The sequence below is a fragment of the Gorilla gorilla genome, chromosome 4 (assembly GCF_029281585.2).
Source record: "Gorilla gorilla gorilla isolate KB3781 chromosome 4, NHGRI_mGorGor1-v2.1_pri, whole genome shotgun sequence".
In the NCBI taxonomy this organism is placed as follows: domain Eukaryota; kingdom Metazoa; phylum Chordata; class Mammalia; order Primates; family Hominidae; genus Gorilla; species Gorilla gorilla.
Window position 1 is genome coordinate 106,071,904 of NC_073228.2, and position 12,268 is coordinate 106,084,171.

The following is a 12,268-nucleotide window of genomic DNA, read 5'->3' on the forward strand; positions in this document are numbered from 1 at the left end:
TACTTTCTTAATCCATTCAGCCTATCTATATTTTTAATTAGGGTATTTAAACTATTTACATTCAAGGTTGTTATCATTGATAATTGTTTTCTGATTGTTTTATATATCCTTTGTTCATTTCTTCCTCTCTCGTTCATCTTAGTAGTTTGGCAGTTTTCTGTAGTGATAACATTTGATTCCTTTCTTTTTCTTAAGTATCTTCTCTGCCATTGAGTTTTATGCTTTCACTTGTGTTCAGGGTGGTAATTATTGTCCTTTTGCTTCCAGATGTAGGACTCCTTTAAGCATTTTTTGTAGGGCTGGTCTAGTGATGATGCACTCCCTCAGTTTTTGCTTGCCTGGGAAATACTTTATTTCACCTTTATTTCTGAAGAATAGCTTTGCTGGATATAGTATTCTTGACAGACAGCTGTGTCCCTCCCACCCCCAGACCCCTGCCTTTGAGCATTCTTAAATATATCATCCAATTCTCTCCTGACCTGTAAGGTTTCTGCTGAGAAATCTTTCTAATGGGAATTCCTCCATATGTGACTTGATGCTCTTCTTTTGTTATTTTTAGAATTATCTTTGTCTTTGATTTTTGCCAGTTTGAATATAATACACCTTGAAGAGGACCCTTTTGGGTTGAATCTATTTGGGAATCACTGAGCTTCCTGTATCTGGATGTCTAATTTCTCACCCACAATTTGAGATGTTTTCAGCATTATTTCATTATATGGATTTTCTATACCTTTTCCCATTTCTTCTCCTTCTGAAATTCCTAAAATTCAAATATTTGTATACTTAATAGTGCCCATATGTCACATAAGCTTTCTTTATTTTTTTTTCATTTTGTTTGCTGTGTTGTTTGACTGGGTTACTTCAAAAGACCGCTCTTCGCGGTCAGAAATTCTTTCTGTTTGATCTAGTCGATTGTTAAAGCTCTTAACTGTAATTTTTCATTCAACTACACTTGTAATTTCATTCATTTAATTCATCAGTTGCATGATTTCTATTTGGTTATTTTTAATGACATCTATCTCTCTTGAATTTCTCATTCAGATCATGAATTGATTCCCTGATTTCCTTGTGTTGTTTATCTGAGTTCCCTTGATATCGTACTGAGTTTCTTTAAGACCATTAGCTCAAATTCCTTTTTAGGCATTTCACAGATTTTTATTTTATTTTGGTTCTGTTACTGTATAATTATTGTATTTCTTTCAAAGTGCCATGTTTCCTTGCTTTTTCATGTTTTTGCTTTTGCTTGTTACTATATTGATACCTGCACAGCTGGAGTAACAGTCACTTTTCCAATTTTACTGAGTAGTTTTCACAGGATAAGACATGTTCCTATAGATATATCTATGGTGTTGGTTGGGTAGGTACCCTTTGGGTTTGATTCTGGGTGGGCGCAGCAGTGTACTCTCCATTTGAATACTCTGGCTGTAATCAAAGCCAATGGTATCTGTGAGATCCTCAGTGGCTTAGGCTACACTGAACATACTGTCTTCCAAATGCTGTGGTAATGAATCTCCTATGTTAGATTAACAGACTGATAAAGAGAAAACTCATATGCAAATAAAGTATTCAATAATTAGATGTAGGGCTGTGCATTGTCTAGTTAGCTTTACCTTGCAGGAACATAAGAGAAGGAATTTAAGAGAAACTTATGCTACCAGGAATTAGATCACAAAGGAGAAACAATGGTTTCTTTTGTGGACTGTAAGTCAATATAGGATGTCATAAATCACACAGAATGGCAGAGCTCAATCTCTACACCTTGTAGAGATTTGCCTCTATGTTACTTGTGAAAGTTACCCTAAGATTCAAGCAATCTAAAGAGAATGCTGCTTAAATGGCTATTCCTGTCCTGCAAAGCTGGCATGCCTAGAGCAAGAAATACAGCAGAGGATCAACAAAAATCATTATAATTTATATTTACTGACATTATACGGCAGGAAATAAAACAAAAGTAATACTGCATTTATTTATTGGGAAAACCTATGGCATTACAACTAACTTTTTAGTAAGCCTATGTTATACTTTACTTCTAAAGTGAACAAATAATAAGATAAAGTGATACTGAGACAGTTTAGAGAGTAAACTTACCTATATAGAGAGAAGACTTGTGTGTGGGCACAGAATCATCAAGAAAGGCTGTTCCCAGAGTATAAAGAGGAGTTCCTCCTGCCCCCAGCAATAGTTGTCCCAAGATGAAGACATACAAGTAGTTAGAAAGTGAAGAAGTTGAAGATGTACAACTGGTGCTATTCCTTGTTGTTACACAAGTGTCTTTGTGGAAAAAAAAAATTTGTGAATTTATAGAAATTCAGCTAATAATTTAAATTTCTATCATATAAATTACACTTGCCTAATATAATATAACCTTATTTATTTCTTCCAATCATTTTACTTTGATTTAAACTATTTAAAAATACATCAAAAGAAAAATACACTTTCTTACCCCAGCCTGCCCTCACTTTATGAAGGTAACCCCTATTCACCTCTGTCACTTAGATGGGGGTAACCACTGTCAACAGTTCTTTTCAGTTTTTCAGACATTTACTCACACATTTACGTGTTGTATACCCCATTTAATTTTTTTACACAATTACAGTCATAATAAAACATACTGTCTTTATATTCAACAATGTCCAGTTTTCACTTATTATGTCCCGGACGTCTCTGATATTAGCACTTAAAGCTATATTTAAATTTATTTATTGTCACTGTCATAATATTCTACAGCATAAATGTCCTGTAATTTTATTGCCTAGTCCAGCACATGTATTTAATAATAAATATTATTAATATTATATTGTATTATACATAGGTTTAGATCATTTTCTTATTTCCATCAGAATGTTATGATGTACATATTTTTTTAAGTTTACCCTGGCACATTTTGGGCAAGCCTATCTATAGGACAGGTTACAAAGAGTGAAACTGCTAGGTCAAAGTGAATAAATATTTATATTTTGATACTGCCAAACCACTTTATCAAAAAGTCATACAAATATGCAATCCCACCAACAATTCATTAACACTTCACATAATAAAACTTAAATGACTACCAATCTCATTGGTTAAAAAAATATATATAATTTTTTAATTTCATTTTTAAAATCAGTGACATTAAGCATTTTTCCATACATTTATTGTCACTTGCATTTTTTTCTGTGAACTAATTTTTCAATTAGTTCAATTTTCCTAGGTTCTGAGTTTGGTACATGACTGTTCCTTATTCCATAATTACACAAACAATAGTTTTATCTTACCATTTTTACTACTTTATTTAGATATAAGATAGGTGGATAAACATATACACACAGAATGGATCACATGGCTGTGTCTATGTAATATGGGTGTATATGTTGCAAAAAAGGCCTCAGAAGAAAAGTAGGTCAGAGGTCATCTTCTGCAACTCGGGTAAATACATTAAGCCAATTAGCTCAGCCCAGGTGATTGCAATAAGCCAATTAGATCAGCTCTGGTGAATATAATCAGTCAATTAGCTAACTTGAGAAAGCAGAGGCATCCAGGCAGGCCCCAAGTAGAAAATGTGAACAATACAGGCATACATTGAGAAAGGAAGCAGGGCTGTGAAGTGCTAAGTTAATTCATATGTAATATCTTTTAGTGGGAGAAGACAGAGATCCAGCATTCAATTGCATTAACCAAAAAGCACATCTTTTACTAACTTGACTATCTGGGGTTTATTTATGGCGGCTTGATCTTGTGTCACTAATCTGTGCAATCCCACTCCAGCACAAATCTCTTGTTATTACTTCAGCTTTCTAAGGTTTAAAGGCAGCAATATGTCAACCCAGCTATAACCCATTTTACAGTGCTTCATGAAAAGCTCTATTTAATTGATCCATTTTCATAATACAGATGGTCCTGTATTATGAAATCTAATACAAACATCCCACAAAAAGCTGACAAGGAATAATTCACCTCATTCAAAGTTGAATAATAATCAAAAAAGAAAAACAAATGGCTAGTAAGGGAGAACAGTCTCCAGAAAAATACTGTCATTAATGTAGATTTTAAAATTACTATATTGCCATACTTAAAAAAGGAATGGAAACAATTGCCTCTTAAAATCCAGAGCTCAAAACAGGGATTTAATAAGCTCATAGAAAAGTGTTGAGGCAGGGCGTGATGGCTTACACCTGTAATTCCAGTACTTTGGAAGGACAAGGTGGGTGGATCACTTGAGGTCAGGAGTTTGAGACTAGCATTGCCAACATAGTAAAACCCCGTCTCTACTGAAAATACAAAAATTAGCCAAGTGTGGTGGCACACCCCTGTAATCCCAGCTACTCGGGAGGCTGAGGGCAGGAGAACTGCTGGAACCCGGGAGGAGGAAGTTGCAGTGAGCCACTGCACTCCAGCCTGGGCAGAAAAGCAAGACTTCATCTCCAAAAAAAAAAAAAAAAAAAGAAAGAAAGAAATGCAGTGAAATAGAGAAAGAAAAGAAAAAAACACAAACATGGGCTAAAATAACTCAGTATCATGTTTTGTTCTATAAAACATAAAAGAACAAAACTATCAGAAATGGAGGTCACCCTGGAATGGTCAAAAAAGAATAGAGACTGTGAGAATTATGACAGAGAGAATAGACTTGAGAAATATGAACAAAATTAAATAAAGGAAAAATAAGACACCAAGATTTAAAAGGTTACAGAGAAAATTACAGATACAGAATTCAGACAAAGGCAATCAAACATACATATAATCAACCAAAATAGAAAAATAAATATGTTTAAAGGTAAAATTAAGGAAAATTTTCTATAATTAAAATTGATTTATGATTTAAAAAGATATGGAGAATCCCAGGAAAATCTGATGCAGGACTTTCAACACCAAAATATTCCCTTGTAAAGTCTGTGAATTTTAAAGATGAAAAGACTTTTTTGAACAGCTAGACAAGAAGATAAAGTCACTTATGCAGAAGGAAATAAAAAACATAAGCTTACATTCAGACTTCCCTAAAGCAACTTTAATCCCATAGAGGCAGTAAAGGGATGCCAAAAAAGTAACCAGTGCAAGATAATGTGACCCTCATATTTTATGCTTAGCCAAATTGTCATTCAAATATAAAGACAAAGAAAAATATTTAAACCTATATTATTTAAACCTATTAAATCTCATAAAATGAACTTGCCCTGAAAAACACTACTAAAGGGTACATTTTAGCCTATAGAGAAATACTTCATTCAGAGATGCCATGTGTACCTTAAGATAATCAGAAGCAAATTGTACTTTTATAATACAGTTTATAAAATAGCTAGATTTACCTATTCAATGAATTTTGTGAGATTATTAGTTGAGGAAACCATTTGAACCTAGAATTTCAACTTCTAATGAAAAATCAAACAATTTCTGACCAAATACAGTTAGCCCTCCATATCCACAGGTTCCATATCTGTGGATTCAACCAACCACAGATCAAAAATATTCAGGGAAGAAAAATAACAATACATCAATAAAAGAAATATAAATAAAAATATACTATAATTATTTACATAGCATTTACACTACATTAGCTGTTATTTGTAATCTAGAGATGATTTAAAGTTTATAGGAGGATGTAGGTAGATTGTATACAAATAACACACCATTTTATAGAAGGGACTTGAGCATGCAGATTTTGTTATCCATGGGGGTCCTGGAACCAATCCCCCGTGGATACTGTAATTTCAACATTAATTAAAAGGCATGTGATTTGACGATACACCACAAGTGGAAGCTCCTATGTTGTTTATAAATTTAGAGGAACATTGTCAATAAAATTAAGGATTAGAACTGTACCTAATGAACAAAGAAGTGGCCAGTCTTACCCACTAATATTGGCAGGTCTGTGACAAAAAGACAAAAGGAAATCCACATACCATATGTCAAAACATTCAGAAGATAAATACCAAGCTCAGCCAAATGCTGAACCCCAATCAAAGACCCACAGCCTGCTGCTCTCCAAGCATTTGCCCTAAGGACCTAGAGGCTAAAGGTACCTCTTTTCCCCTGGGCCTATCCTGCTGCCAGGGGTAGGGCAGAACGGACTCTGCTGTGATGTGATTCCACTTCCCCAGCCACACATTTGATAAGATTCCCAGGAGATGTGTATCTATGCACCCTGGAGAGGGGAGTAAAGAAGCTTAGTTTTGAGGGAACCCAGTCTCCCCAGTTACCTGCATCAGGTGCTTTGACATGGCTAACTTTAAACAAACACAGTCTCTGTTTCTCCTTTCCCAGGGGGTAGCTGTACTTTTCTTCCCTCAGCCTCACTCCTCATCTCCTAACCTCCTAACCACTGCCCTGAGGAAGGAGAAAGAGCTGCTGCTTTTGTTTATAGTTGACCACCCCGAGTCTAAACAGCATCTTCTGGCCTGGGGAATTTAGCTCAATCCTACATTCCTCTCCTGTCATCTCTGGTACCACATCTCTGGTTACCACGGCATTTACAGAAAGATGTCATAAGAAAAAAAAGGCAGCATAATTTTATTAAAATTAAGATTAGGGCACTGACCACAAAAATATTTTCATGGAGCAAATGAGAAATGTGAACACACAGTTCATCACGAGATGAGGCAATGATTTATATAAATAAATGAAGTAAAAGAAAAGAAATGATGAAGGAAAGAAAGAGGAGATCAAATCCTGACAGAAAAAAGTAAAAGGGAAAAACTAAAACCCCATAGAAAAGAAGATACAACGGAAAGGGGCACATGGGTAAACTGACTGAGAAAACATAGCTATGGGCATATAGAGTACAAATGAGGAAAGTGAGCAAAATTCATGATAAAAAAGAAGAAATGTTAACATAAGGAGGCCAAATAAGATCATATATACACATAGTTGAAGTAGTTGATGTACCTAAGAAAGAAAACTAAAATCATAGAACAAAATACTTAAATATATAATTTAAAGAAATATCACTATACTGTAAAAGTATGTATGTAAATCTCTATAGGTCAACCTGCATAATTGGAGGCCGGGAAACTATGACATGAATGGTCATCACCAGGACATAGTTTAGAGTAGACTTTGAAGAGAGACTCCAAGTCACAAATACACTTGGACTATTGAGAATCTTCTTTGTAGAGAACACCAGCAGTATACTGTATATCACATGTCACAAGCACTTCTAAATAATTTCAGAATGCACAGGCAAACAAAGGCTTTGTGTGCTTCGTAAATCTTCTTGGTTCTCGCATAACAAGTGGAATAATCACTTATTTATATGTAACATGATAAAGAATATTAACTCTAAAAATCATCTATCGTATATTCAAGTTAGTTTTTTTCTTCATTAATGTCTAACATCTCCCAGAACTAGCGCTCTATAAATCACTTTTGAAAAAGACTGGTTAGAAGTATAACAAAAGTGTCAAAAGAAACAAAACAGTCCTAGGTCATTAAAAATATTTAAATTTAGCCCTTATACAAACAGACTTAAATCCTAGAAGGTTACAGTGGCACACAGCCACTCCAAACCACACCAGTGGGGAGGACACCAGGAAAATGCACACTTGGGACCTCTTTCTTCCCAACATGCAAACTCCTGTTAGCTAACCCAACTACAATCCAGGGTAGAGAAAAGTGCCAGATTGACATAGTCTGTTGGATTTTTCTACTAAAGCACAAAGCAAAAGTCATAAATAGTCAATATTGGCCCTGGAAGGACACAGAATATCCAACACAGCTCCCCCTCCTTCTTTAGCATCCACTTTTACCTTCGTCTGAATTTAAAAATCTGTATGTCTCCCACATAAGAAACCCACAAAAAGCTTTCTGCAAAATATCATCATGAGATAACATGCATTCAGTTATTCTCCCACCTGAAAGCAATACTGAAGTGTTAGCCCCAGCGGTGGTCTGCATCAAAGGTGGCAGACGAAAACAAGAGCAGGGCGACAATTAACCAGCTCCATAGTTCTCTTTCTATAGTTGGTCAGAGAGCCTGACTGACAAGCATAGCTTCCTTCTATCATGCAGTTCTTGTTCCCTTTACCATTGCCTATACCTTAACTAGTCAGGTATTTTACCGTCTTTTACAAGTCTCCAGCTGTTCTTTCCCTATTGAGTTACTGAAGTTTTCTTTTAACAAGTACTATTGGGTATAGGAGTGTTAAAAGGCACCTAAGTGAATCTTGCAGTCCAAAAATATACTGTTCCTTGCAACTGGAAAGGAACAACTCAATTTTCCCTTGGTAACTAGGATCCATTAGCTCTGTCAATTTAGTGAACTCTCCCTGTTGAATATTTACTATGAAGAGATCAAAAAGGATTAGCGAACAGTTATTGTTAAGCTTTGGATTTAAGGGAATAATGACGGTGTGCCTTGATGGAAACTTAAATCCCTTGGGTACTAGAATTCAACAAGGCAGGGTGTAAGAATTCCATTAAGTGGATTATTAGCTATAGTAGTGAGAGGCACCAATCCATTGCCACTCCTTAGTTCCCTAGACAGTACCCAACGAACATAGTGGTGAGTTTCCTGGGTTTTATTTTTGCTTAATCTATACCAGATTTGCAGCTGAATAAGTTAGCAACCCACAAATGCCAAAGGCTGCATACAAAACAAAAAAAAAAAGAGGCACAAGGAAATTATCATCATTCTAGCCAAAAGATCAAGAAAGAAGCAGCTTGGCAAGGCAGAAAAATCATACAGTAACCATGCTACTCTAGTCAAATACCACAGAGAAAAACTGCAATCTCACCCACACTCACCCCTGCAATATATGGTGTAACAAGGTGCCCCATCCCCCTTCCAGGGTGGTGTCAGAGAAGGATGAGAAGGGATCCGGGACTTCTACCTCCATCAAGAGGTAATGATCCTCACCCCTCGTGCCAGTGAAATCTACACTGGTAGCCTGGGTTTCCAGCTCTATGTAGCAACAGAAGCACCCCCACTCCCTCTCTGCTAGTACAAGAGGAAGCCTAGTGAAGAGTCAGAACTTACACTGTAGTCTAGTTGGAATTAGGCCATACTTCTTCTCTGTGGTGTCAGTAGAAGAGTAGCAAGTCACTCCTACCATTCCCAGAGAGAATGATATCAGTGGAGTTCTAGTGGAGACCCAGGACTGCCACCACCACCCAACAGTAACAAGGAGCCTGTCTTCCTACTAGGTGTCAATTGAGGCCAAGAGGTGAACTTAGACTTCGATGCCACTCGGCAAATAAGGCATCACCCACCCCCACCTCAAAGCCATCAGAGCAGCGTCAAGTAGTTAAGACAGAAGATTTAAATAAGAACCAGAGTCTAATAATATAATACAAAGACTATACTTATATACATGTAATGCAATATCTAGAAAAAAACACTCAAAAAGCTATACAAAGAAATATACTCAAAACACGATAGATAAATCCAAATGGAATTCTAAAAATGTTCAAGCAACTCACATTCAGGAAAGCAAGAAGCAGATAATAGAGAAACAAAAAACAAACAACAAACACAAAACAAAATATTAAAAGTACAGGTTTAAACTTTAACATAGTAGTATTTACATTACATGTAAATGGTCTGAATATTACAATTAAAGGATATTGACATAGTGAATAAAAAAAACAACCCAACTATGCCATCTACAAGAAATTCACTTCAAATGCAGTAAGTGGGCAGGCTGAAATTTAAAGATTGGGGGAAAAAACATATCATCCAAGCATTAATCAAAATAATGTAGGAGTAGCCATATTAATATCAGTTGAAACTGACTTTAGAGCAAAAAAATTTACTTGACACAGAGAGACATTACATAATGAAAAAATAGTCAATTTACCAAGAAGAGTAACATGTTTTCACCATCATAGAGCTGTAAAACATGAAGCAGAAATTTATAGAATGAAAGGAGGAACAGACAAACCCACAATTACAATAAAAGATTTCAAAACCCCTCTCCGAGCAACTGATAGAACAGAAAATTAGCAAGGATATAAACTAACTTATCAACCACATCTACCAACAGGATCTAACCAACATTTTTTAAGCACTCTGCCAAACAATAGCAAAATACATTTTCTTTTCAAATGCCCACAGAACATATGCCAAGGCAGATCACATCCTGCGCCATAGAGTAAACCTTAATAAATTTTTAAAAATTCAAATCCTACATAGTATGTTTTCTGACTACAATGGAATCTAATGAAACATCATTAACAAAATGATAACAAAAATATCTCCAAATATTGGAAACTAAACAACATGCTCTCACACTTTCAAATAATCTATGGGTCAAAAAGGAAGTCTCTAAGGAAATAAAAAAATTCACTGAATTAAGTAAAAATGAAAACACAATATATAACAATAGTGAAATACAACTCAAGCAGTACTGAAAGAAAATTTTATAGCACTAAAATGCATACATTAGAAAAAATAAAAATAAAATCAATAAGCTTCCATGTCAGCCACCTAGAGAAAAATAATAATAAAATAAATTTAAAATAAGTAGAAGAAAATAAAGAGCAGAAATCATTAAATTGGAAAATAGAAAACTATAGAGAAAAATCAATGAAACTAAAAGTTCATTTTCTGAAAAGATGAATTTAATTGGCTACATCTAGCAAGACTGACAAAGAATAAGAAAAAGTAGACAAATACTATCAATACCAGGAATCAAGCAAAGGATTTCACAACAGATCCAGCAGACAAAGAAAATATAATAAATAAATACTAGGAACAGTTAGCTTTATATACATAAATTTGACAACTTAGACAAAATGGGTCAATTCCATAAAAAGCATAAATTATATCTACTCACCCAAAATGAAGTATAAGGTTGGTGCAGAAGTAACTGCAGTTTTTGCCATTAAAAGTAATGACAAAAATCACAATTACTCTTGCACCAACCTAATAGATTTGAATTACTATTAAAGATAACTATTAGAGTATTAACTTTTTTAATTAAGAAACTCCCCAAACAGAAATCTATAGGCTCAAATAGTTTCACTTGCAGAATTCTAACAAACATATAAAGAAAAATTAAAATCAATTTCAGAAAATAGTAGAGGAGGAACATTTCTCAATTTATTGTATGAAGTTTATAATCCCCTAAAATCCACAAAAACTACAAAGCCAAATAGAGACAGTACATAAAAGAAAATAAAAACTAATATCCCTTATGAATATAGACACAAAAATGCTTAACAAGATAGTACCAAACAGAATTCACAAATATATCCAAAGAATTGTACACCATTGCCAGCTGAGGTTTATTCTGGGATGCAAGGCTGGCATCAAAAAAATCAAAAAATGTTAACTACTGTATCAACAGATTGAAGAAGAAAAAAATTGCATGATCATGATCACATGATCAGAAATCACATGAACAATTGATGCAGAACAAGTGTTTGGCAACATTCAACAGTGATTCCTGATAAAAATTCTCAGAAAAAGAGGAATAGAGTAGAACTTTCCCAACTTGATAAAGAGTATTTATAAAAACATGCAGCAGTAGTGAAAGACTGAAAGCTTTTTTGCCTAATATAGGGAAGAAGGTAAGAACAATCACTCTCACCATTTTTACTCAAAATAGTACTGGAAGTTCTAACCAGTGCAATAAGGCAAAAAAAAAAAAAAAAAAAAAAAAAAAGAAAGAAAATTAGTGCCATACAGAAGGTACAGGAAGTAATAAAACTGTTCCTATGTGCAGAAAACATGACTGTCTACATAGAAAACACCAAGGAATCCACAAAATAATATCAAGAACCAATTAATTCAGTAACATTGCAGAATACACAATAAAACATACAAAAATCTACCGTATTTCCATATACTGGCAATGAACATATGGAAACTGAAATTTAAAATACGGTACTATTTACAATCATTCAAAAAAAAGCAAAAAGAAATACTTAGATGTTAATCTAACAAAATATATATACATAACTTGCATGATAAAAATATAAAATACTGATGAAAAAAATTAAAGAAAATCTAAATAAATGGAGTATAAATACATATATATTCATGGATTGGAAGATCCAACATAGTAACTATATCAGTTTAATCCCAATTAATATCCCAATTAATATACAGGTTGTATTAGTTCATTTTCACACTGCTATAAAGATACTACCTGAAACTGGGTAATTTATAAAGAAAAAAATTTAGGCCTCAGGAAACTTACAATCACGGCTGAAGGGGAAGCAGGTACATCTTATATGGTCGCAGGCGAGAGAGCATGTGAAGGAAGAACTGTCAAACACTTATAAAACCATCAGCTGTCATGAGAACTCACTCACTATCAGGAGAACAGCATGGGGGAAACCACCCCCATGATCA

At 34.5% G+C, this 12,268-nt stretch overlaps 1 protein-coding gene across 2 annotated transcripts in view; it reads right to left on the reverse strand.

The window, feature by feature from the left end:
* The window catches only part of SLCO4C1 (solute carrier organic anion transporter family member 4C1), a 63,242-nt gene that overhangs the window by 35,203 nt on the left and 15,771 nt on the right, over positions 1-12,268 (reverse strand). For both annotated transcript variants that reach the window (XM_004042316.5, XM_055387048.2), the window contains one exon: positions 2,089-2,271. In XM_004042316.5, the coding sequence (XP_004042364.1) occupies positions 2,089-2,271 (183 nt within the window). The remainder of the gene's footprint in view (positions 1-2,088; positions 2,272-12,268) is intronic.